The 27,711-nt window shown below is 32.8% G+C and overlaps 1 protein-coding gene across 1 annotated transcript in view; it reads left to right on the forward strand.

The window, feature by feature from the left end:
* Nucleotides 1–27,711, forward strand: part of Dhc36C (Dynein heavy chain at 36C) — a 42,656-nt gene that overhangs the window by 3,883 nt on the left and 11,062 nt on the right. Inside the window, 27 exon segments of the mRNA XM_018450760.1 lie at nt 502–651; nt 1,138–1,326; nt 2,396–2,499; nt 2,568–2,837; nt 3,873–4,177; nt 5,311–5,665; nt 6,489–6,962; nt 7,517–7,897; nt 8,299–8,484; nt 8,486–8,718; nt 9,253–9,368; nt 10,176–11,000; nt 11,236–11,817; nt 12,201–12,398; nt 12,592–12,723; nt 13,842–14,254; nt 14,256–14,374; nt 16,538–17,049; nt 18,220–18,566; nt 19,344–19,730; nt 20,633–21,251; nt 22,575–22,763; nt 23,356–23,885; nt 24,835–25,383; nt 26,164–26,355; nt 26,754–26,980; nt 27,449–27,704. Coding sequence (XP_018306262.1) covers nt 502–651; nt 1,138–1,326; nt 2,396–2,499; nt 2,568–2,837; nt 3,873–4,177; nt 5,311–5,665; nt 6,489–6,962; nt 7,517–7,897; nt 8,299–8,484; nt 8,486–8,718; nt 9,253–9,368; nt 10,176–11,000; nt 11,236–11,817; nt 12,201–12,398; nt 12,592–12,723; nt 13,842–14,254; nt 14,256–14,374; nt 16,538–17,049; nt 18,220–18,566; nt 19,344–19,730; nt 20,633–21,251; nt 22,575–22,763; nt 23,356–23,885; nt 24,835–25,383; nt 26,164–26,355; nt 26,754–26,980; nt 27,449–27,704 — 8,840 coding nt within the window.

Raw genomic sequence — 27,711 nt, forward strand, 5'->3', positions numbered from 1 at the left:
TTTGCTTGATTTTTATACTCTCTGGCTTTTATTAATTGAGTTCAAGATCAAATTTAATATTTAAGAACACAATTTTATAATTCAAAAAATTTTTTTATTTTATATCTTATTTTTTAAAAACATTTTTTAAGGAAATAATTTTTGAATTACGTTCTAAATTGCTGTCAAACTTTTTGCGTTACTTTCACAAATACAGCATAGAAAAATTTGTAATTCTCTCTTTAGATTAATGGATTATTCATACGTTATGATTCTGCGATGATATATCAAAATATTCGAAATCTTTTATCTACTTTTAATATCGATTTTGTTTTAATCTTTCTATATATGAACTTTTTATTTGCGAGCCGCCTTTCGCGCTTGATTCAAATTTGCCTTTTTGTACTATTTATCGTTACATATAATTTTTTGTAATTTTGTAATTTTACTAAATAATAACGACGTGTAGTACATCCTTAAAAGCGAAAAGTGTCCCTCGATTCTTTAATCGTTCCTTTACAGAATAACAGAAAGAATTTGGTGCCCAGCCCGCTGCGACGTAAGCAGTTTAAACGGTTCTTCGATTGTGCCGGCAAGGTGATGGAAGAGCAGCTTTTAAAGATCTGCAAACGCTCTCTGCGGGATTTCGTTAATTACGTCGTAAACGGCAAGGTGAATATATATAACAGCCTTTGCGATCGATCGACGCGAAATGATTTTCAGACGAGGAAACACGCACGCGTTCGGCGTTTCCTTCCTCCGCTTATCCGCTGTCGCGCGCGCGTTATTGGAACGCTACGAGACACAATTTCTATCAATTTCTGCTTATCAAGGCTTTTCAAGGCTCGTCCGCTCGTTCGCCTTGAGCCCCTATCGCGCGCGTAACCCAGATATTATGACAATCAATTGAAGATTTAAAAATAAACAACGGATAACAGTCGATGGCGAAATTTAGATATTGTCTATCTTGCATCTTCTGTAGATTATTAGCGGATAGTATTTAGAACAATAATAATAACTTTCCCCTTTTTCAATTTTAAGCCTTTGACTTCGATTTTATGTAATTTTTGCAAATAGTATTATTGATAAATAACTTTCTAGAATTCCCCCTCTTATCTTTACCTTGATTGTCATGCAAATTTTTGTATTTCTCCACAGCCCGTAGCTTGCCGCTTTAAAGTGAACATCGTCGTGGTCTCCAAGGAGCTCGTTTTTCGACCATCCTTCGATAAATTTAAGGAATCGCTTTGCGACATTCTCAGGGCGATATGCGATGCCGTGAGGAATTTTGAAAGATTAGAGACACAACTCTACCTTGATTGGGCAGGACCTCAAGAATTTCTCAAGGTTCCGCATCATAAAATATGAAGAACCAAGTGGAGAACTGACTTCCTGTTCTAAAACTTTTGATCATAAAATAAGAATCGAAATAAAATCATTTCTCCTGTCTCTATCTTTTAATTCATTATTACGTAACTATCTGGAATATATGTATTTATTTTCAATTTCAATAATTGTTTACACATACAAGGGATAGACAAAATAATACAAACACCTAATTTATTTCACTACTTGCTTTATTAATAAAAAATTGGCTCATTTACTTTTAATACACATTTTATTTTTGTTGGAACAGTCACTCAATGCTCGAATAGTTATCAATGGAACGTTGCACTATTCTTTTAGTAGAATGTCTTTCAATCGTTTATATAATGATACTGGAGGAGGAAACTTTTTACTTTATTTTTCAAAATTGCCCTGTATTCCCCAAAATTTCAACATTTTTCCCAATGCAATTTTCTGATTTAAATATTATTTATCCTTTTGAAGAGCAAAGTGAGAAACAAATTTCCTCCTCTAATATCTTTTAAATAATTAGAGGATGTTCTGTTAGAGAAGAATAATATTATAAATAAAATGTATGTTATAATTTCGCACTTAACAATATAACTGTTACGTATTATATGTATTATATTATATATGTTTATATAATTAAGTGTGAAATTGTAACATTGATGTTATGTTACTGTTTACTGGGATTGTAGTTACTATACTTTTCAAGCAATTTCTGACATCTACTGATTCAGCAAGAATAGAATCTGTAGGGTAGAATCTGTTAGAACAAATTATAGGTCAACTTCTTATTAATAAAATAAGTTGATGACGTATTTTTCAAATGTTTACATTATTTTCTATCTCCTGTATACATAATAAAAAATTATCATTAATAATTTAAATTTATACGTAATAATTGTTATAACTATTATTTATATAAAATAATCAAAATTTTATAAATTCACGGTTTATCGTGTAACAATGAAATGACATACATTTATGTTTACATAATAAATCATGAATTGTTAAAATGTTTTTCTCTTAAATTATTATTACAAACAGATCTCTGTACGCTTCGCAGCCGCAGATATCGCAGACCATCGTGGAAGAGCTCAAGAGACAGATAAATCAGTTGATCGATCGTGAAAGAATAATCCCAGAGCAGAAGATGGCAGAGCTGAGAAAGTACTTATCGATCCCATTGCCGCAGGTGGCTGCGATAAATCGCTTGATAACGTCCGTTTTTTTTGTAGATTCGCGCAGCTCTACAACGACGAGGAACTCGGCCGAACGGAGGCTTTCTTGCTAAATGAGAGGATGAAGCTGGAAGAGTACGAAAAGAAAATTAAACTCTATCACGATCTCGTCGGAAGAATACCGATCGATATCGAGAAGACAGTTTTCGCGGGATTCTTCGAAGTTTCTCACGCGCCCTTTGTTACGGCTGTGGTGGAGAACGTCGAGCATTTCAAAGGACTACTAATTCAGCGCCTTGTCGACCGATATCAAAATACAGCGAAGAAGTGAATATTAAATATATATAATGCATCTAAGACTTTTTAAAATTATGTATTAAAAATCTTTGTTAATTTTTACCTTTAATTTTTCGCAATTCGTTAGTTTTTAATTAATATTTTGGCAGATTTGTGTATAACATGGACTTCAAAATTATTTAAAAATTGATTTAAAAGTAGGGGTCTATTTTTAAGATCTTATAGCTTTTCTTTGAGTAAGATTTGTTATAATTCATTATTTTTTATTGCATTTCTTGCCTCAAAATATGTATTAACGTCACTATAGTGGCTTTCCCTGTAAAGATAATAATTACTTTGAGAGGATCACATATTTTATTGGAGCATATAGTAGAAAACATTTTGTACATGTATTAATATCAGTCCATGTTAAAATTTTTGTGTTGAATTTTTAATACATTTGCTTGTTAATTTAACTCTCTCTCTCTCTTTATGTGATTCTGTTACTTGAATATTTCTTGTTAAATTGATATTCAACACTTTTTGTATTAAAATAATGCAATTTATGAGTAAGACGATAAATAAGTAACAAAAAATAATGTATTTTGAAACGTAAATTTTAAGATGAATGAATAAAATGCATTAACTTAACAAATTATGAATGTTAATTTTAATTTGAAAAAGTATGCTTCTACAATTTGTTTACAAATCGTGTTAATATTTTTTATGTTATAATTTCTTTTGTAATTTATTTTTATTTTCTAACAATTTATTTTGTGTTAAGTTAAAATTTGAGTGTAAGACACAAAATGTGTTAAATTTAATACAAATTTTCCAACTATATAAATGATTATATAATAATTATGCAAAACTTGAATTTTGTATACAAATTATTTTTTTTTATATGCAACGATTATTATATAACGAAACATGCACAGACCGTAACATTTTTGCATTTAGCATGTGGAATTAATTGCGGGGTAATTTTTGAGTTATTCCGTGTACAGTTAATTTGAGTTTCCCCTATGATTCTCTATCTCGAAACATTATATGGCGTTCTATTCTCTTAAACTAATCTGTATCCAGTGCCATAGCGGAATATGAAGCTATATCCGAGCGAATCCTCACCCCGCCTCCCAATACCGCGGTTCTGATGGAACTCATCAACTTCGTCCGAACTACCAGTGACGTTACTCTAAAGAGCCTGGAGCTTAGACTGCTGGACGTGATCGAGCACATCGCGTTCCTGTCGGATTACTGGCTGCTAACGGAGAGCGAGATAAGTAACAACAGCGTGGCCTTCCAATGGTATCACAGAATGCCCCAGATCTTCGAGGACAACCGAGTGATCGTCGAAAACAAGACGCAGGAGTACCAAGATGCGCTGAAAGGTGGTATCATTCCCTTGATGATACTCTGATCTCGACAATAATCTTGATTAATTTAATTACTTGAAGTATATATAGCTATGTTCAAAATTAGAAATCCTCATATTTCATAACTTTTGGTATATATAAATTCAAATAAATACAACAAAGTTTGTTAATAGCTTTGTTCATTAATAAATTGTTAATATTCAATATTTTATTACTTCTTTTTTGTTCTATAATTTAATTCTCTTTGGTAAACTCTCTACTAGTTTTCTGTAAATGGATTATTCAACCCAATTTTTTCATAATTTATAAATCTTGTTTTGTGTGAAGTGAATTTTTTATTACGAATTTTATTTTTTAAATGACTCCCTAACTGTTTAATCGGATTAAAATCAGGACTTGTGAAGACCAATTTACGATATTGATCTTATTTTTTTAAACTGTATACTTTATTAACATGGCGCTTAAACACAATTACACAATAAATTCCAGAAAAATAGGTACGCATCTTAACTAATCCCAAGAAATTATTAAAAGAAATAATAATTCGTAATTTCTTAGAAAAACTAATTAGTAAGATACCTACGTAAAAAAATGTATTAAATTTTAATAAATAGTTGTTTAGTTAGTATTAATTTAACCGTTTACTTACGGTAAATAAACCGTACGGTAAATAAATACGGTAAATATTTATATCAAATGAAAATGTTATTGCTGAATTAAATTAATGTACCAAAAATATATGTTTACAAATATTCAGCTAGTACCATTCAAACAAATATGATTAAAATTCAGTACATTTTTTCTCAATGTAATAATTTTTTTCAGTGTAATAATTTTGGACATGATTGTATTATTAATAATTTAAATTGAGACTCGTAGAATTTCGTTACATAGAAATAAATTAATTTTCTTTTAAAAATATCAACCACGTATTTTTTTAAATTGAATATTTGATTTTTTAAAACAACACTCAATAAAAAATTCATGAATTCGTTGAAAATATTTTATATTTACATGTATTTACATAGCTCGTGTTTGCGTTTTTCAAAATTAATTTATTTTGGTGTTTGTCTTTTCTAAAATGATTTTATTTTTTATGTTAACATTACGTATAAATCTTTTAAAAAAGAGTTTGTTTTTTTTTACAGTTAGATATCAGAAATTCGTCGAGGAACTGGACTCGTATGTGAAGCAAGTGGAAGAGATGCAATTCTGGGGCGACATCGAGGAGGTGTATCGGTACCAGCGCAGAGCGCAAAATTTGGAAAATCGGTTGATCACGGCAATGGACAAGATCGACAAGTTCAACGAGGAGGAGGTTGCCTTCAGTTGGGAAATCACGCAATATCCGTTACGAAAACGGATTGCCGATCGTTTGCAACCGTTCAAGAAGCTCTTCGACAGCATCTGCGAGTATTTGACCAAATATGACAAATGGATAAACAGCACAATCGGCTCTTACAATCCCGAAGAGATTGACAATGACGTAGGAACATATTACAGGTCGATATTCATTTACGAAGTTATATAGGAAAAATTATAACAAAACAAAAAACGAAACTTTGTAATAAAAATATGAAAACTTTTTAGAATAGATGATAAGGATGAGAATAATTACACTGTGTTACAAGGTTTTTGTTTTTCAACACCTGAATGATTCTTATTAATTAATTTTTAGCTGCTGAAAAAGAATATAAAATTAAAAAAGTTTTATCATCGATTTTAAGAAATCAAGAATTTTATTATAAAAAGGTTACAAATTTAAACAATTTACAATTTCTTTCTTTTATTTTACATAGTAAAATACTTAAAAATCATCATTCAGGTGTTGAGAAACAGAAACCTTGTAAATCAGTGTAACTTTTTAACATTAAGTATTGCCAATGAATTTCATTATTTTAATATGTCACTAAAATCGTATATAAACAAGAAAAAGAGCATCATACCGTCACATTACTTTTTATACTATAAATTTATATACTGTAAAAAAACATTTAATGACGTTAAATTTGCGTTATTATTTGTATAAGAAATTCAAAGCAGAGTTTATAAAAATTAAAAGTGATTCAATTTTTTAAAAAACCTTATAAGATATATGCACTCATTACTTGTTGAAAAACAAAAAGTTAGTCAAACTTTATTATGTGTTATTAGAAAACTCTACTGTAATGATATGTATTTTTCTATAATTATTTGGCTATATAACCATCAAATTGATTTAATTTAGGTATAAAAATTGTTTAACAACGATGTAATTTATATTATTATTACGCCGCATTTGTATCACTTTGTGATTTTGGTTTTTTGACGATAAAATCAAATGTAGGACGATCTACAAGTTGGAGAAGGCGTTCCAGGAGCCGGATGTGCGTGAACTAGCGGCTGCGGTTCGTGAGAGAATCGAGGAGTTTAAGGATCGGATGCCAGCGGTGATGACTTTGGGTAATCCCGGAATGAAAGCGCGGCACTGGGATCAGATCTCGGCGATCGCGGGCATTCCGATCAAGTTCGATGCCGATCTAACACTGGGAAAAGTCCTGGTTATGGGTCTGGACGCTTTCATCCCGCAATTCGAAGGCGTCTCCGAAGCTGCCACGAAAGAGGACACTCTGGAGAAAGGCATGGACAAGATGTATCGAGACTGGATCGATCTGACCTTCACGGTGAATCCTTACAAGGACACCGGCACCTTCGTCATCGCCGGCGTCGACGAGATACAGCTACTGCTGGATGATCACATCATAAAGGCGGTGACCATTAAAAATTCGCCCTACATCAAACCCTTTCAGGCTAGAATAATGTAAGAATTAATTGTACGAAGAGCTTAACGCTGAAAATAACGAATTAACATTTCCAGACCTCAATTTATTTTAATATATTTTTTATTATCTAAATTATTGTTTTTTATTTATTGTTATTTATTAATTTATTATTATTTTCTTTATATTAAATGTAATAATCTGTGTCATATCTTATCTCTACAAATATTGTTATTTATAATTTTTATTATTGCATTATAATTTATTTTCAATTTTATTTATTTATATCATTTTATTTATTTATTGTTTCGGTATATTATAAATTCAATATTTGTAAATATTAATTATTATTTTGGTAAATTACGAATTACATTTATAATTGATAAAGTTATAAATTTCAAACTGATAAAATTAACGTTATTATTTAATTAATTAAATTTATTTCATTTAATAAATAATATACTTGGTTTACATAATCAATTTACTTTATTTAATTTTATTTCATTAATTAGCGTTTTATTAGTTTCACATTTGTGATTTGTGCATAATAATAATTATTTAATATTATTACAAAATTGAAATTTTTTAATTTTAGCAAATGGGAGAAGACATTACACCTGCTGGAGAATATTCTGGACCAATGGCTGAAGGTGCAGGGTACGTGGATGTACTTGGAACCAATTTTCACCTCGCCGGATATCCAACAGCAGATGCCGGAAGAAGGAAGGAAGTTTGCGCAGGTCGACAAGATATGGCGGGACATCATGAAGAACGTCTATAGCGAACCGCACGTTCTCGCTATCGTCGAGATCGAGAAGATGCTGGAGCGTCTGAGAAAGAGCTTTGGACTGTTGGAACTAATTCAAAAAGGTCTGAATGAATATTTGGAGAAGAAGAGACTCTTCTTCCCCAGGTTCTTCTTCCTCTCCAACGACGAGCTGCTGGAGATTCTCTCCGAGACGAAGGATCCGACACGGTAAATCATTTATAAAATTTCAAATTCAAACATATTAAATGTATAATAGTAATAATAACAATCTGCAGAAAGTAACTTTAGTTTCTAATTTTACATATAAAATTAATAATGTATAATTTTAATTTCGTAAAATTTGATCTTATACTTATTCATATTTTTAAATTTCTATTTTTTAAATATATCTTAATCTGTACATCTTAATTTTACTAATAATAAGAGAGAATAATCATTCTTCCTCTTAATTATGTTTTTTTTTTGAGAAAAAAAATACAAATACAATTTAAATAAATTGTTCATGTAATTATAAATAATTTATTTAAATAGTAACATAATTTATTGATGTTTAATTTCAAGAACTTGAAGGATAAGACTGTTTTTTATTGAATGAAATTATTCTTCAGCGTGCAACCGCACCTGAAAAAATGCTTCGAGGGCATAGCTCGACTGAGGTTCAACGAAGACCTTGAGGTGCTGGCGATGCGATCCACGGAAGGCGAGGAGGTTGTTATATTAGAGATTATATCCACTTCCATCGCTAGAGGACAAGTCGAGAAGTGGCTGATCGAGCTCGAGGCAGAAATGCGGAAGAAACCAAGCGATCCTGGCATACCACATGAAGGCGAGGACAGCCTGGGTCCTCGAATGGCCCGGTCAGACTGTTCTTTGCGTAGATCAGACGTACTGGACGCAACAAGTCGAGGAGGCCATGCTGAAGGGAGTAGCTGGTTTGGAGAGATACTTGGCGCAATGCCAGGAAGAGCTCAACGACATTATTCTGCTGATCAGGGGAATTCTCTCGAAGCAGAATCGCATCACGTTGGGTACGTAATTAAAGTGGTGCTTCTAAAACTTTTTGGACTATCTTTAATTTTATACAATCTAATCTCGATAACTCGAATCTCAAGAGAAGAGCTAAAATCTTCGAGTCATAGAGGTTTCGACTTATCCAATTTTTTTTAGTAAAAGAGGATTAGCATATGAAAATTCGACTCATGGAGGCTCTGTACGAGAGTTAATAAGTTTGCGATTAAATGACTTTTAAAAAATTCAATTTTTGACAGTGAATTATTTATTTCATACATATAATAAATGTTTTGGGGGATAGGTCAGATTAATCAAATAATTACAATCGTTGTCAAGTATTATGTTGTCAAGTATTACAAATTCGAGATCTAAATATCTGACAAATAATTCGAGTAAAAGTAAGTTTTATTTTGATTTATAGAGATTTTCCGCTGCGGAGCGGAAGGGAATGAACATAATTTTCGTCTAACACAGGTTTTCGAGCTATAGAGATTCGAATTATCGAGATTCCACCGTATATTGATGGGAAGTGTTTGTTGTTTGTTTTTTAGAGGCGCTGGTTACTTTGAATGTTCACAGCAAGGACGTCCTCGCGGATCTTTACAAGGAGCAAGTTGTAAAAAATACTGACTTCAGATGGCTGTGTCAGCTTAGGTACTACTGGCTGGTACGTCTGTTTAATTAATATCAAAATTATATTTATTAAATTGCGTTGCAAAACTTAATTTCAAATAAGTTATTTTAACGTATCTTTTTAACTATTTCTAGATAGCACAAAATATTCTATGAATAATTTTATAAAATGCAAATGTTCTTAATTACTGAATATTTAAATCAAATTCTATATGAATATACATTCTCTATTTAGAAATTTATATTTATAATAAAACAACCATTCATAGAACGTTCCTCAAGATATTCATAATGAACTATATATGTAACTGTATATGCACAATGTATTTATTTTATCATAAAACAAGATTAGCCTCACATATATAAAAGTATACGTGGTGTGTATTTGTATGTGAATATTCTATAGAATATTATATAAAATATTTTATGCATATTCAATAAATATCTATAGTTACTCAAATGTATTATGAACATAAGATTAATATTTGATAGTTTTTAATATATCTACCGAACATAGAAATATTAAAAAAAATATTTATAGAACGTTTATAGATCATTTATGTGCTCTCTGGCATTTTTTGTAATACAGAGAAAACTTTACTTTTTTTTTATAAATTTGAAAAAGATACTGTAATATGATCTTTCTGCTGAACTGCTTAACTTTATTTTTTAATTGTATAATTTAATAAATTTAGTAAATTAATTAAATTTATTAAGTCTATATAATCAAAATAGCGTTTATAATTACAATTGTATTAGTAATTTGCCAAATTAATTAATTCATTTTATTTTCAACATTTTACTTCCGATTCTGCATTATTTACTGCAATTATTCGAGTAGGAAGACAACATGTGGGCGTACATGATAAATTCATACATACGCTACGGCTGCGAATACCTCGGCAATACATCTCGCCTGGTAATCACCCCTCTGACGGATCGATGCTACCGCACCCTTTTCGGCGCCTTGAGCCTTCACCTGGGCGGCGCACCCGAAGGACCAGCCGGTACTGGAAAAACGGAGACTACGAAGGACCTAGCAAAGGCGGTCGCCAAGCAGTGCGTCGTCTTCAACTGTTCTGAGGGTCTCGATTATATCGCGCTGGGCAAGTTCTTCAAGGGCCTCGCTTCGTGCGGTGCCTGGTCCTGCTTCGATGAATTCAACCGGATCGACCTGGAGGTCTTGTCGGTCGTTGCGCAGCAGATCCTGACGATTCAATGCGCGATCAACGCAGGCGCCGAGAAGATGATCTTCGAGGGCACGGAGATCTACCTCGATCCCACCTGCGCTATATTCATTACTATGAATCCGGGTTACGCCGGTAGAACCGAACTGCCGGACAATCTCAAGGCCCTCTTCCGACCAGTGGCAATGATGGTGCCTGATTATGCTCTTATTGCGGAGAATACCTTGTATTCTTACGGCTTCTACAATGGTAGACCATTAGCCGTGAAGATCGTCACCGCTTACAAGCTCTGTTCGGAGCAGCTCAGCAGTCAGCATCATTATGATTACGGCATGAGGGCAGTTAAATCCGTGTTGATCGCCGCCGGCAACCTGAAGCTTCGCTATCCCAATGAATCCGAGGATATCTTAATGCTGAGGAGTATTCTGGATGTTAATTTGCCAAAGTTTCTAGTCCACGATCTACCGCTCTTACTTCTTGTGTCTCTTTTTTTTTATTTAGAATCGAAACTATTTATCTAATTTTTTTAAATTTGTTTGACTGTTAAAAATATATGTAGGCAAAATGGATAATTTTTTAAATATGCAACTGTGTGTGTTTTCTTTACATAAATAATTCAGCATTATTCATAAAAGCATTAAGATACAATTATTGAAAAAATGAATATTAAACCGAGATTAAAGTTAATCTACATTGGTAGAAATGGGTTTTAAGGGATTTTCTTTAACACCAGGAATAGCTTCGGATCTGTTTCCCGGCGTTGTGCTACCAACGTCAGATTACACGCACATCAACGCGTGCACGCGGGATGCATGCGCCGCGGCAAATCTGCAGTGCACGGACCATTTCCTGGAGAAGATCCAGCAGATCTACGAAATGATGATCGTGCGCCACGGCTTCATGATCGTCGGGCTGCCGTTCGGCGGTAAAACCTCAGCCTACAGGATGTTGGCAGACTGTCTCGGCCTCTTAGAGGATAGAAAGTTGATGGACGAGCATCGCGTAGAGATCACCGTCATCAATCCCAAAGCCATCACGATGGGCCAATTGTACGGCCAATTCGATCCCGCGTCGCACGAGTGGAGTGACGGAGTTCTGGCGGTGTCCTACCGAGCCTTCGCCGCTTCCGTTAATCTGAATAGGAAGTGGCTGGTCTTCGACGGCCCGGTAGATGCACTTTGGATCGAGAACATGAATACGGTACTGGATGATAATAAGAAGTTGTGCCTCACATCCGGAGAGATCATCCAGCTCGCACCTACGACGAATCTGATTTTCGAGCCTATGGATTTGGAGGTAATTTATAAATTATTCAATTTCATAAATTATTTGGATTTAATATTCTATCAAAGTCCGTTTGGAAAATGATTATTTTACCATTGTGTGCAGAAAACTTTCTTAAAACAAAAAGCTAAATTTTATCATTTTAAATTTTTGATTACCGAAAAATAATTTTAAAATGTACTATTATTTTAAATTCACATAGGTTCATATAATTTTATTAAACAATTGACCCAAAATGGGTTTCTCTGTCTTCTATAAAAAAAATAAAATAATTATTTTTATCTAGGCTGACTCTTTTCTTCTAAGCATAAAGTACTTGCTTCTAGAAAATAAGTAGAAATTTTAAATTTTATTCAAAATTTAAAGTTAAAAATTATTATTATTATTATTATCAGGTTGCATCACCTGCCACGGTGTCACGGTGTGGTATGATCTACATGGAGCCGGTGAGTCTGGGTTGGATACCACTTTTGATCTCGTGGCTGAACACATTACCGCTCAGTTTCACCGAGGATATTAAGAACCATTTGAAAGACATGTACCTGCGTTTTTGTCCGCCTCTGTTGCATCTGATACGCCGTTGTGGCGCAAAGGTCTAAAAAACTGCTCTTTCTCACGAAATTTAAAGTCTTCAGATTCTTATTCCCAACGCTCGATTCTGGATTCATGCTTGAAGAATATCAATTGTTAGGAAAAGGATAAACAAATAAACTTTGTTCGTGTTACGCGAAACTTTTCTCGTTTCCGTCGGAAATTACAAGTTTCTCACGGTCTCTCTGCCTGCAGGAAATGATAACGATGCCGGATGCTAATCTAACGCGCTCAGTTATGTACCTGTACGACTGCTTCCTGGATGATTTTCGCAACGAGAAGTACGTGAGCGCGCTTTCCGACTTGGATATGAGAGCGCAAGTAGAAGTGAGTCTAAATTATATTACATAAATTGTGAAATCATCAGGTATCCTTTCAGTTATACGGTTATTTTACTTTTAAATTGGCAGAAAAATTTCGATTTTCAAAGGAACGCAGCTTTGCTATTTTTTATTCATCTTACCAATATTAATAATTAAACAGAAAAAAATAATAGATACGGTTACTTTTGATTTATACAATTATTCCCATTCGATAATTTAATTTTATATGGCAGAAAAAATTCTGATTAAAAATGTATTTCTCGAAAAAAAGTAGTAGGCTGTTTTTCACTTATCTTCTTAATAATAATGGTATAAATACGAAAATATTAAACGAATATAATTAATATTAATTTATTGATTGTTAATCCTGATTTGACACCGATTTATAAATCAGATAGACATCTAGAAATTAATTAAACTATAATTAATTATTAATATAATTTAATTAATTATATAATTATAATTTTACAATTTTTTTTTTATCATTACATTAAACTAATAACTAGCATTAATAATTTTAGCATTAAATATATACTGAATCCATTGATATTTCAATCATTTTTATAAAGCATGAAGTCATTTTAGTTAAGAAGTATTTAGAAAGACATTTGCTGATATTTATAGTTGATTCTTATATTTAAGATTGTCTTAAGTACAGTCTTAAGATATAAACTAATTAGAGAGCTGCACTAGCATCTTAAAACATTAGTCTTACATTGACGGATTCAGAAAGTCAAAGGGAGGTGCAAGTAAAAGCCTTTTTATAAAGTCAAAACAAAAATAAAACATTAAATTATTATTTAAATTATTATATTGAAAAGTATTATTCAAATGTACAATTTATAACACGTTTTATTTAGAATTACATAAAAAAAGAATAATACAATAGAATCTATGTTTTTTATATCTATGAGTTTTCTTAAATTAAAAAATATTTTTGGAACGTCAAATTGTGATTTAATTCAGAAATATTATATAATATTTCCCTCTAAATATTTTTGAAAAAGGAGAATCCAAAGGGGGGGGGACATGGCCTTTATAGCTCCTTTCCCGTGAATCTACCAGTGCTTACTATCTTAAAATAAGAACGATCTATGAATATCTGTCATATTCTTTTCATAGGGCTGCTTCTTTTTCTCGTGCATCTGGGCGATGGGCGTCACACTGATGGCCAACTATCGCGAGTGGTTTAATATTCTCTTCAGGGCATTGGCGGAACGCGAATTTCCGCAGGCAGTTCGTCAACGCTTTGGCATATCGCCGGAAATCGGCAATCCGAGGGAACCCTACATAGTCTCTTTGCCGATCACCGGATCGGTCTTCGACTACAAGTACATCAAGGAGGGCAAGGGCAGGTGGAAACTCTGGCTGGAGGATCTGAAGGATGTTCCGCCGATCCCTAAAGACATGCCTGTAAATCAGATCATCGTCTCTACGGTGGAGACCGTCCGATATTTCCATCTCTTCTGGTACCTCGTTCGCCATCACAAGCCAGTCCTTTTGGTCGGACCGACGGGTACCGGAAAGTCTAGATTCCCTGCTGAAGAAGAACAACCCCGAGATTTTCAAACCACTCTTTGTAATATTTTCGGCGCAGACTACTGCCAATCAGACACAGGATATCATCATGAGCAAGTTGGATCGAAGAAAGAAAGGTAATTTGTTCCTCGATTTAGATATTAATTTTATTAAGATTATACGGAAAACAATTTTGCTGAAGTATCTAAAAATTTAGCAAGATATTGATCTGAAAAAGTAATTTTGTTAGACTATTAAAATATTGTAATTATGTAACGTTAATAAATTAAAAATTTTTTTCACTGAATCCGGGGACAGGTTTCAACTTTTTTGCGAAATATACTGCACGAGAAAAGATAATCCATACATAAAATTACTGTTATTTTAAATACTGTTTAACAAATTGTATAAGTAATCCGGAATTTAATATACTAATGTTGTAAAAATGTTTTCGATGTTTGCCATATTCTTTAAATTACTATCAATAGCACATTACTATCAGTACTACCGCTGCAATACTTATTTTTCTATACCGAAATGAGAGAGAATAGGAAAAAAAGATTTACAGGTAGAGATCAAATAAAATGTAGTTGTTTGTCAACTGTTTATTTCAACGATAATTAAACAATTAATGCCTTTACAGTAAGAAGATTAATTATTATTGGAATAGAATTGATAATCGCAGAGTTATGAAACTGAGTGCGCTAATGCCATGTTGCCTACATATATTGTACTAAAACATGTTATAATAACATCGTTCCTGTAGTGTCAATAATCCAAGAATGATAAATTCGAGGACATTATAGGGACAAACTTTGTCCGAGGACACAAAGTTCAATCCGAGGACTGTCCTTGGAAAATGAGAACGTCTAGTAACCATAATGTATAAGACGCTTAAGCAAATTGCTAGAATGTCAAAACTTTTTGCAGCATTGCTTATTATGCTTTCCTACATAATTATTTTGTTTCCTATACATAATTATTTTGATGGTGCAATACAATTATTTTCAGATCTGTATCTACCTAAACTTTTTATATTTCAGCATTTTTTATATTTGTTCTTTTCGTGTATTATTGTATTGTATAATTATTGAAATTACTTTACTAAAATCATATGTGAGATAAAGAAGAAGTCGTTATATGTGAGCTAATCAATTAAAATTTTATCGGTCTTACCACTTTTGAAATTGTTATTGACGGATGACAACATTTTGTTTAAATATTCTATTTAATATATATAATATATATAAACAAGATAAAAATTATTAACGCTGGAAATTATTAAGATTGCTTCCTCCAATAAAATTAAAAGGACATTTCAAACTATGAAGTTTTATAACTTTGTGGAAGATAGTTATAAAGCTGTTTTCTAAGAAGCATTTTAAACTTATTTTAAAGCGCGAGATTAAAATCTCGTTAAGTTTTTTCTTGTAAAAAAAGAGTTGTTTTTAACTTTGCTCAAGGGCATTTTAAAGAAGAGACTTTTTAAGCTTTTAGAGCACCTAGGGCGAAGTTGAAAAAAAACTGTTTTTAGCTCCGTGCGTGATCTTGAAGCTGAAACTTTTTCGTCGAGTTTGCATGATCGACTTAGAAATACGGCCGTTTAAAGTATCGTAAAAAATATAATACTTGATGGATTTTAGAAGCAGAGGTGGCAAAATTATTTTTAGGTAAAATGCTGTTTTGAAAATAGTTCTACAATTATTATAAGGCCGCTATTTATAGTCTGTTCTTATCTTAAAATTGTCTTAAATAACATCTTAAGATATTAATACGGCTTTATGGCTGGTATTCATAATCCGTCTTTATTTTAAGACCGTCTTAAGTAATGTCTTAAGATACTAATACATCTCTGAGACATTACTTAAGACAGTCTTAAGCTGATATTATATAACATCTTCAGACTGTACTTAAGACGGTCTTAAATAAGAACCAACTATGTACATCAGTCTGTAATTAGCTTATGACATCTTAACATTGTATTTATATAAAATGGCCTTAAATGTAAGAACCTATCATAAATATCAGTTTAAGATACGTTTGTAATTTTGTTACTTTGGCCACAAAAAAATTTGACCGGTTTGAAAGTAGAAAAGAGTTTAGGCAAACTACCACTTTGAAAATAGTTTTTATTATACATATTAATTTTTACATTTGTAATTTCATCACTTTTAATTCAAAGTGTTTCTAGATTTGTCGAGAAGCCCATCTATCTTTAGCCATTTATCTTTAGTCATCATTATTATTATTATTATCATCATAATCATCACTATTATTATTTAGTAATTATTTCTGATAAGGTCTATATGGTGCGCCACCCGGTCAGCACTGGGTGATCTTCGTAGACGACGTGTCGATGCCGCAGAAGGAACAGTTTGGCGCGCAGCCCCCCATTGAGCTTTTACGTCAATGGCTCGATCACTGGACTTGGTACGATCGAAAGGATGTGGTACCGATCAAGCTCGTGGACGTTCAACTGATATGCGCGATGGGTCCGCCCGTCGGCGGACGTGACGTCACGCCACGGTTCAAGCGGCATTTCGTCACCCTGGCTATCTCGGAGTTCGATGACGACGTCCTGGTCACTATATTTAGCAGGATTACCTCTTGGCACTTCACTACCCGTGGCTTCCCAGACTTCTTTGATCCGTGTATTAATCAACTGGTCTACGCCACTTTGGACGTGTATAAGGAGATCAGAACGAACCTACTGCCGACTCCCGCGAAGTCACATTATCTATTCAATCTGCGGGATTTCTCGCGGGTCATTCAGGGCGTGCTGCTCTCTACTCCCGAAGCTATCGTCGATCTGGTATAATGTCAACTATTAAAATAGAAAACGTGCAAAGTTGTTTTCTCAATTTGTTTTTTATTTCAAGAAGAAAGCGAATGACGCTATTGATATTTTTGCTCCTACATCTTCTTTTTTGAAGAATTTCAATCATTCTTTAAAAAAAAATATCAGACTTTATTACATTAGCTTCACTTCATGAATAATTAAATAGACAACAATAAACAACATTAGATCGATATGTTAATATCAACTAAGTACAATATATAAATGCATTATTCGGTTTTTGCTGGATCTTACAAGGGAAGGTAGTGTAAACAGACTTTGCTTAACTTTATGTTTTAGTACTCTTCATTAATTCATGAGCAAGTGGCACGATGTAATATTCAAGTATTTACGACAAATTTGCATCAAAAGTTTCTTGTGCGCCTTTTTTACGTAACTTTTTACAGAATGTAAATTTAAGTGAATGATTAGGCAACGAATGTAAAAAAACTTATTTTATAATCATGATGTTATTTTAACGTTTGTAATTATACGAACAATATTCGTAATTTAAATAAAAATTTTAAAATTTTCGACGCAAATTTCTCGCGAATTTTTGAATATTACGTTTCGACTTGAATGAATTAATAGGAAATAAGTACTAAAATATGTTTGAGCGAAATTCATGCACATTACTTGGTTCTTCTCTTGCTTAACTCTTAGTATCCACATGATGACTTTCTAGTCATTTTTACTACACACGATGGGTTGTTTGTATTTTCAGTTAATTTTTATAGTATTGTTGTTACAAGAATGATTAAGCAATTCTTACATATTAACGTCTTTAGAAAATATTTATAAGATTATGTATTTAAAAAAATTGTATGTTAATGTTATGATTAATTACTTGGTCCTCCCAATATTTTAAAGAAAAAATGCTCAGATGACTTAATCATTTGTATTAAGGACTTTTCGGTGTAAATTTATACATATCTAGTTCTGAAAACTGCGTGCCGATTTAATTCGGTCTTGGAACGTAATTTTAAACTGAAACTGGGATAGTAACATCCAAATTAAATTGACAAGTAATTTAATGCTAATATAAGCATCTTAAAAAATTATAAAGAGTTTTTTGCGAAAAATATTAATATTTGAAAAATATTTCTCGCATAGAATTAAATGATTTTTGTGTGATAAATTTTTAAGATAAGTATGAAGCGGCTGTGGGTCCACGAAGTGCTCCGAGTTTACGGAGATCGGTTGGTCGACGAAGCCGACAGTAGATGGTTGGTGGAGCAGCTTCGAAGGACTATAAAGGAGCGCATGGGCGACGACATGGACCGACTTTTCCGGGATCTACAAGACGAGCCTGGTGCAGAAATAACGGAGGTGCATCTGCGAAATCTCATTTACTGCGATTTTCACGATCCGATCGCTGAACAGAAGTTGTATGTAGAGATCCAAGACTGGGATGCTCTCGCTGAAGCGGTAGAGGAATATCTCGCGGAGTATAACGATATCTCAAAGACGCCAATGGATCTAGTGCTCTTCAGGTATGTTTTCAATTAATTTTGAAAAAAATCACTTTAATCGTATTAAATTAGCATTATAAAAATTATATAAAGCAAAGAGAGAGATCTATTTTTCTAAACTGAACAAAATTTATCAAATTTTAATACATATTTCTTTGAATAGTACTAAGTAAACATAAACTTACAGTAAATAAATATTTATTTAATAAAAAAATAGTACTTAAATCAAATTAATGGTTTTCTTATCAAATAAATATATATTTACATTTGGTGAATATTTACTTACAATTAGAAATATTCAAACAAATATTTAGTAAAATTTAACATTTTTTTCAGTGCACTAATTAAAACAAATTATCAATATGAAGATTACTTCAATCACTGTCGAGAAAATTTAAGAAGTAAAATAATAATTATACTTAAAATTAGTGACACAGAGAATTTTTTCCCAGTCTACATTTTTGATTTAAAATCTTCGATACTTAATTGGCAAAGTATAATAACTTAGATATTGTATAATATCTCTAATATATTCTTATAAAATAGAAATTAATTCCACGCGATACTTGATTTAAAAAAGATCTTGAATTTATATTTATTTTGGACGCTGTATGGTCTAAAATAACTCTTTCCTTTAAAGAAATTTAATATTATAAATGCTAAATTGGTTAACGTTTAATTACTTATTTTGAATATTAAAAGCACCGTCGTTAAGGCTTTGATTGTTGAAGATCTCGAGGTAAATTTTATTAGAGCGAATGGTTAGACAATTAATTTGACAAATTAATTTGCCCTCAGATTCGCGATAGAGCATCTCTCGAAGATTTGCCGGGTAATGATGCAGCCGCGCAACCACGCTCTTCTGGTCGGCATGGGCGGTTCCGGACGACAATCCCTGGCGAAGTTGGCGTCTCATATATCCGACTATGAGCTTTTCCAGATGCAGATATCTCAGCAGTACGGCATATACGACTGGCACGAGGATTTGAAGAACATCCTGCAGAAGAGCGCAGCGAGCGATTTGCATACAGTCTTCCTCTTCATGGACACGCAGATCAAGGAGGAGGCCTTCCTCGAGGACATCAGCAACCTGCTCAATTCCGGCGAGGTGCCCAATCTTTTTGCAGCGGACGAGAAGTCCGAGATCTGCGAGAAAATGCGGATCATCGATCGGCAGAGGGACAGGTTTGTCTTTCACGAATAGAATTAATATTCCACTGAAATCGGATAATTAAATTTTTGATTAATTAGCGATAATATTATTACATCTTTCGTGACGTAGACCGTATTTATTAAATCTGTATAATAAGAGCGGAATTGTTTGACTAATTAATAATCATACACCATTCTTTGCAACGTAATAAAATACAGATAATTTTGAATAATATTAAATATAGAGAATGTTATCTTTTAATTTTGGCTTTTATATTTATTTTTCACGTTGATTTCGCCAAGATTTTTTCCAGATTTTTTTAAAACGACATTTATTTCAAATGGATTTAATTTATCGATAAATGTTAATATTAATTGAAAAATTATAGTTAGAGAGAAATGTCTTCATCAGGCAAATACACATTTACATTTTAAAACAGATGTTTACGTTTTAAAATTTTCCTATTAATTAAGAGCGCGTTTGATGAAATTGATTAATAAACTTGAAAAATCCAGATTAAAGCTCAAAACAGAAATTAACCATTTTATACATGAAGCTTTAAAGTTATTTGAGATTAAAATTCAAAGAATTGGATTACAAAAAATAAAGAAAATACGCCGTATATGAGAAATATAGTTGATTGAAGTTTGAAACATTTCCAGAGCAATTTTTTTTTAAACGATTTATTCTAGTCTGTTTTACAAAGTAATTCTAAATGCCACAAACAGAAACACAAAATATTCTGATCGAATACACGCAGAGAAGGCGTCTTATGCTCAATAAATCACTTAAAAAATTATAAAATTTGAAATATATCGAAATATTTTCTGTTTTTTGGCACTTAAAAGTTACTCTGTGAATAAATTAAAATACTTAAAGTAATAATTAAACAATAACATGAGATCGATATTTAACTTTGATGAATCGCGTTTAGATCCGTGCAGACGGACGGCAGTCCGGTGGCTCTCTTCAACTTCTTCGTGCAGACGGTGCGTGAGCACCTGCACGTGGTAGTGACGATGTCGCCGATCGGCGACAGTTTCCGCACCCGGATTCGCAAGTTCCCCGCGCTGGTGAACTGCTGCACCATCGACTGGCTGCAACCCTGGCCCGAGGATGCCCTGCTCGCGGTCGCCACGCAATTCCTTGGCGAGATCGACATGCCAAAAGACGAACGTCGCGCCTGCATCGCGATGTGTCAGTATTTCCATACGTCCACGCAGGAGCTGACAAGGGATTTCCTGAGGCGGCTGACACGTCACAATTACGTCACGCCGACGTCCTACCTGGAGCTCATCAACACGTTCAAAGATCTACTGGATCGAAAACGGAAGGAGGTATTGCAGGGTAAGAGGAGGTACGAAGCTGGCCTCGATAGGCTGGACAGCACGCGTAAAGAGGTCAGCAGGATGCAGCAAATCTTGGTAGCTCTTCGACCGAAGCTGCTGGTGGCTGCGAAGGACGTGGAGGGCATGTTCCTGGACGTGCAGCGACAGAGTGAGGAAGCCAGCGAGATCGAGCAGGTCGTTAAGAAGGACGAGGAAGCCGCTATGGTGAGAACAGATTTCACAACCGCAATATCTTATAATCTTTATTGTCTCTTTTGTTGATCTATTATAATTATTTTATTTTAATTATTTAATAATTAATTTCTCACATGGATTTTATTGTATAAAAAATTGTTCCATTTCTACAGTGTTGGCTAAAAATATTAGACACTAATACTTTTTTCATTTATCCAGAATTCATTAACTGCTTTGTTATTTATTGGTTACTGATATTATACACATAAGTTTAAAGTATTCTTGAAACAAAAGATAATTTACAGCAAATGCCATAAGTCTTTGAGCTTTTTAAAAATTTTAAATAATAATTAATAAGATGTCTAATATTTTTGGCCAAGGCTGTATGTCTTAAATTTAAGTATTAATTTTTTGTATTAATTTTTCACTATATTACTTATTATTTTTTCTTCGAAATACTATAATATGTATATCCCGAATTTTTTTTGCACTGAACACCATGCCATTGGCAGAATTTGCGTAGGACATGAGGATTTAAACAGTAAACTGGACAATAAACTGGAATGTAAAGTAAATTGAGGTGATTTTAGCTCATTTCATGTCAATTTACTAAAATGTGTTATGCAAATTCTGCATAGTGTTCAGTGCGAGAAAAATCTTTGGGATATGTACAAAAGCTTTGAAGAGAAAAAAGTGATTTCTTTTGTTGAACGGCGTAATCATATAAAAGTTTAAAATTCAAATAACCATAACTTGATAAAAATCAGTGAACTGAAATTCTTTTGAAAACTCTTGAATTCTACTTTTAAATGTCGATTTTATTTAAAAGCAAGTTTTTGTTTTGCCATGAAAAATGTCAAAAAGCATTTTCTTCATTCATCTTAGTTTATTCAAAATTCTAATATGCTATGCAAATTTCGTCAACGGCATTATGTTCAGTGTGAAAAAAATCTTACTGAAATATGTGTTACCACATTTCGGAAAGAAATTGGGTGTTAAACACTGTTATTGAGTAATTTAATTTTTAATATTGTGAAGTTATGAGATTCTGATGCTTGTTAGAAATTGATCAACTTCTGCATTTTCAATCTTAAGGTATTCATAGTCGATTCTTGTAATTAAGACTGTCTTAAGATGTCATGAATCAAAGAGCCGTATTAGCATCTTAAGACATTACTAAGGTACTTCTTAAAATAAGAACCGACTATTAATACCCCAAATTTATTTCCAATCTAGTTACTTTAATTCTTTGGATATATTGAAACATTTGTATAATTAATTTATTTTGTGATGAATAATTTTAAATAAATTTGAGAGATTTAACGACCAACAATTATAATTTGTGCTTACTAGATCGTTGCTGCGGAAGCCAAAGAAATCCGTGCTGAATGCGACGCGGATCTTCAGGAAGTGATGCCAATACTGGATGCGGCGAATGCCGCTTTGAATACCCTGACTCCTCAGGACATCCAGATTGTAAAGTCCATGAAACGTCCGCCGGCCGGGGTGCGATTGGTCATGGAAGCGATTTGCATACTGAAGGTATATTAAATAATTGTGAAATAAACGATACGTAAATAAATAAGTACACTCTGCTTATTTGACAGAAACAGAAAATTAATCGTCGTTAAATGATATTTAGTTTCCAACTTGTATCAATAACATAAATATTAATATGTGTACAAAATATATATTTATATAGCATCTAATTGATTGTATCATTAATGTGTTATAAAACACAGGCGAATAGATATTATAACATATAAATTTATAATATATAAATATTATGATATGTTATAATATGTAATGTGGATTAATAACACATATATACATAAGTTTATGTCAAAGTTTGCTTCAAATTTGATTTTTCTTCGTTTATTCCTTCAGCTTATGACCCCCCTCGTGAATTTGCCAAAATGGTATAATTCTCATATAAAAAAGAACAAATGTTAAGTATATTTTGATAAGAATAATCCAAATTTGCAGATGGAACGTAAAGAAAATTGAATTGTTTGTTTTAACAAAGGGATTTATAATTGAGTAGATCTAGAATTCAACTCTGAAAGAATATAATTGAGTAGTCTAATAGACAATCAGTATCGAAGGGTTAAAAATCCTTTTGAAAATCGTACAGGACGTGAAGCCGGAGAGGGTGCAGGGCCCGGAGGGTCCAATGGACGACTACTGGAAGCCGTCGCTTCGCATTCTGGGCGACATCCGATTCCTAGAATCGCTATTGAACTACGACAAGGACAACATTCCGGAGCGAATCATGACCAAGATCCGCACGACGATCCTAACGAATCCGAACTTCGATCCGGAGCGTATCAGACAGGTGTCGACCGCTTGCGAAGGTCTCTGTCGCTGGGTGTTCGCCCTATCGGAGTACGATAAGGTCGCTAAGGTAGTGGCGCCGAAGAAGCAAGCTTTGGCGAAGGCCGAAGCTGACTATTCTGCGGCGATGGAACAGTTGACACTGAAGAGGAACCAGCTGCAGGAAGTGCGAGAGAAACTAGCCCGATTGGAGACTCTGTTAGCGCAACGAAGAGCGGAATACCAAGCGATGACCGACGAGGTGAAGGAGTGCGAAGAGAAGCTGAGAAGGGCCGAAGAACTTATCGGGGGTCTCGGTGGCGAGTACACCAGATGGTCCGAGACCGCTAAGTAATGATAATATAAAGTATAATTTTTTATACGTCGGATACATGCACATTAATTATGTAGATATCATTTCAAAGTCACATTTAAGATCTCCAAGCTAGATTGAAATTACAAAATTAAACCTGTGAAACTATGCTTTTTGCTACCTTCAAAATTGAAATGCAGCTGTTACGAAAATGCAAGCACTAATGATTCGCAATATTATATAACGTCTTAGCAGACTGCTAAGTAATTTTAAGCCGGTCGTCTCCAGAATACAGCGCAAATTATACAAGACATTGTGATCCTATTTTACAATCTCCTCTATTCCATATTCGCCTCCTTTCTTCAGTATTACGTATATTATGAATTTGAGTTTCTAAACATTAAAAATTATGAAATTTTTATGAAAGTATTTTAAAAATTATAAAAACGTATTCTTTTTCAGTGTAAAAAAAACTCTACAAGAAACATTTATTACTTATTAAAAAATAAAATGTTGATCAAAATTTGTTCAGTGACATCTGTTCAAAAATCATTTCTTGAAGATTTTGAATTTCAAAAGACTATAATTAATATCACATAGGTTTACAAGACCATTATTTTGCTTTTAATCTTAATTTTTAATTTTAATTTTTATATCTGCTTTATTTATCAGTTTAGTTTACAATTTTAATTAATATCCAAATTATAGAAATAAAAATGCCAATCAAAACCAACACTGGATGTAAATTCAAATTCTTTATTGAATATAAATTTAAGACGTTTCGGCTATAATATTGTTTGATTATTATTGAAGATGATCCATAAATATGGGGTTGTATTATCTTATATTTAATATTCAATAAAGAATTTGAATTTATACATAGAAATATTTAGTGTTGGCTCTGATTGGCACTTTTACTTCTACGATTTATAGATATTCTTTAGAAATTTTATCCAAAATAATATGAAACTTTGTGATTACTGATAGATCGCTCGGGGAAGTCTATCATAGATTAACGGGCGATATCCTGATTGGTTCCGGTGTGGTGGCCTACCTCGGCGTTTTCACGATGCAGTTCCGGCAAAGGCAGGTGGAGAACTGGGTGGAGTTCTGTACCAATCTGAAGGTGGTATGTACTCAGGACTTCCAGCTCACGCAAGTGTTGGGTGATCCAGTACTCATCCGTGCCTGGAACATATTCGGCCTGCCGAGCGACTTATTCTCCATCGACAACGCCATAATCGTCACAAACTCGCGTCGCTGGCCGCTCATGATCGACCCGCAGGGTCAAGCAAACAAGTGGGTGAAGAATATGGAGAAGACGTCGAATCTGCACGTCGTCAGACTGACGCAGCCGGATTACATGAGGATTCTGGAGAACGCCGTGCAGTTCGGACAACCGGTGCTGCTGGAGAATATAGGCGAGGAACTGGACGCGACTCTGGAACCGTTGTTGATGAAGCAGACCTTCAGATCCGGCGGCGCGTTGTGTATTAAAATCGGCGACAGCATTATTGAGTATTCCGATAAATTTCGGTAGGTTTGTCAACTTGCTTGAATTTTTTATTTCGCTTTTGACATGCTGAGTATAAGCGTAATTTATAAATCACATCATTTATATTTTATTTAATTTTAATAATATTTGGTAGTGTAAATCTAAAATTATTAAAAATTTGATGAAATAAGAATAAATTTAATATAAACTTATAACATTTTTATTAATTTGTAGTTTAATAATGATAGAAATTAATATTTTATATAAATTGTTTTTATTAATTTATTATTTGTTATTAATTTTATATACGTGAGATTCATTTATATATTTTGATGGTAAAAATTTCTGCAGAGTAAAAAAGCATTATACTTATGTTAAAACTGATGCTTGTTAAAATTTTTGTTGAATTTTTAACCCGAGTATTAATTTAACATAATATGATTATGTTATTATCGCATATTTTATGTTAAATTGATATTTAACATTTCTCAGTATAAAAATAACGCAAATTTTAAGCAAGTAACATAAAAATAAAAAAAAATAATGCAATTTTAAAACAAATTCTAAGATAAATGAATAAAAAAATGAATTTTACTGAAAAAAATATACTTCCAAAATTTTTTTCTAAATTGTATCAAAGTGTTACATTTTTTGTTATATACCAAAAAAATAGTAAATATATCAAAGTGTTAATATTTTACATTTTAACATATTCACCTTGTATTAAATTAACATAACAATTTGGGTGGATTGTTTAAGATACGTGAAATGTGTTAAATTTAGCACAAATTTCCAACTGTGTATGTGTATGATTTCCGTAGATTTTACATCACTACGAAATTGCGAAATCCACACTATTTGCCAGAAGTAGTAGTAAAAGTGACTCTGTTGAACTTCATGATCACTCCGGGTGGTCTGGACGACCAACTTTTAGGAATAGTCGTTGCGAAGGAAAAACCCGAGCTCGAGTCCGAGAAAAATCAACTGATAGTTCAAGGAGCGGCTAATAAAAAGTATATATAAAACACCTTTTTATTTTACATATTTTAATTGATTTTTATGTTACTATTTAAAAAAAAGTATTTAGTAATAACTAAATCATTGTAATGGAATTGAACGATTATTTAAATTGTCTGCATTTAAAAATTATTGCGTGTTAAAAATATATTTATATCACCGAGAAGGACAAAATTTATCATCAATAATTTTCATAGCCATTTCATTCTTAATTGATGAAATTAAGTGTCGATAATTCCGTATTGACAAAGTGAATACATGTTGATGTCAATATTAATGAAATAAATTTTGTATGTAAATAAATATTAAATTCTAAAGAGAGCGCACTTTGCTAATTCGCACTTCAGGATTATCGTTGCTCCGATGGGTAATATTTTGCAACGTTTTTCTGCAGGATGTTAAAGGAGATAGAGAATAAGATCTTGGAGGTGCTGTCCGCAGCCAAAGAGAATATCCTCGAGGACGAAACTGCCATCGGTGTATTGAGCTCATCGAAAAGTCTGGCTAACGAGATTCAAACTAAACAGACTGCCGCTGAAATTACCGAGAAGTCGATTGACGCGGCAAGATTGCAGTATACGCCAATTGCAGTCTACAGTACCGTTCTTTTCTTTACGATTGGTGAGCAAGAATGCAAAAGTAATATTTATTTAGTTTGAGAAAAATTTAGAAAATCTAGAAAATCGCGCAATTTAAACCAATTACCTTTAAATTAAATTCGATTAAAATATATAAGAATGAAATATGTAAAATTATCTGATACTATAAAAATTCATGGAAACCTCAATTATCTACCTTTTAAACTCATATATTTTTATCGGCATATATTTTTTTAATTTATTAAAAATTTTTTTAAATAAATCTAAAATAACCTAATAAATAAAAATATACATAAAATATAAATAAAAAATATGGTATATAATAACATATATATTTAAAAATAATACATATTTAAAATATATATAATAATAATAATATACATTTAAAAGTCTGTTCAAAGTCTACAAAAAATCGTATGAAAATAATTAAACAAATAATTTTGCGAAGGCACCTTTGATGTAATATACCGTCCGTTAATCTTTTCTGCAGTCATGCTGGCGAATATCGATCCGATGTACCAGTACTCCCTCGCTTGGTTCGTCAATCTCTTCAAGAATACGATTGACAACACTCCGCCAGTAGAGGAAATAAAGCAGCGTTTGAAGGACCTCACTAGATACTTCACCTATTCCCTTTACGTCAACATATGCCGCTCGCTCTTCGAGAAGGACAAGCTGCTCTTCTCGCTCCTGCTATCCGTGAACTTGCTGAACAAACAGGGCCAGCTCTCGATAGTCCAATGGATGTTCCTG

The sequence above is a fragment of the Mycetomoellerius zeteki genome, unplaced genomic scaffold (genome assembly GCF_001594055.1).
Source record: "Mycetomoellerius zeteki isolate Tzet28-1 unplaced genomic scaffold, Tzet1.0 scaffold297, whole genome shotgun sequence".
NCBI lineage: Eukaryota > Metazoa > Arthropoda > Insecta > Hymenoptera > Formicidae > Mycetomoellerius > Mycetomoellerius zeteki.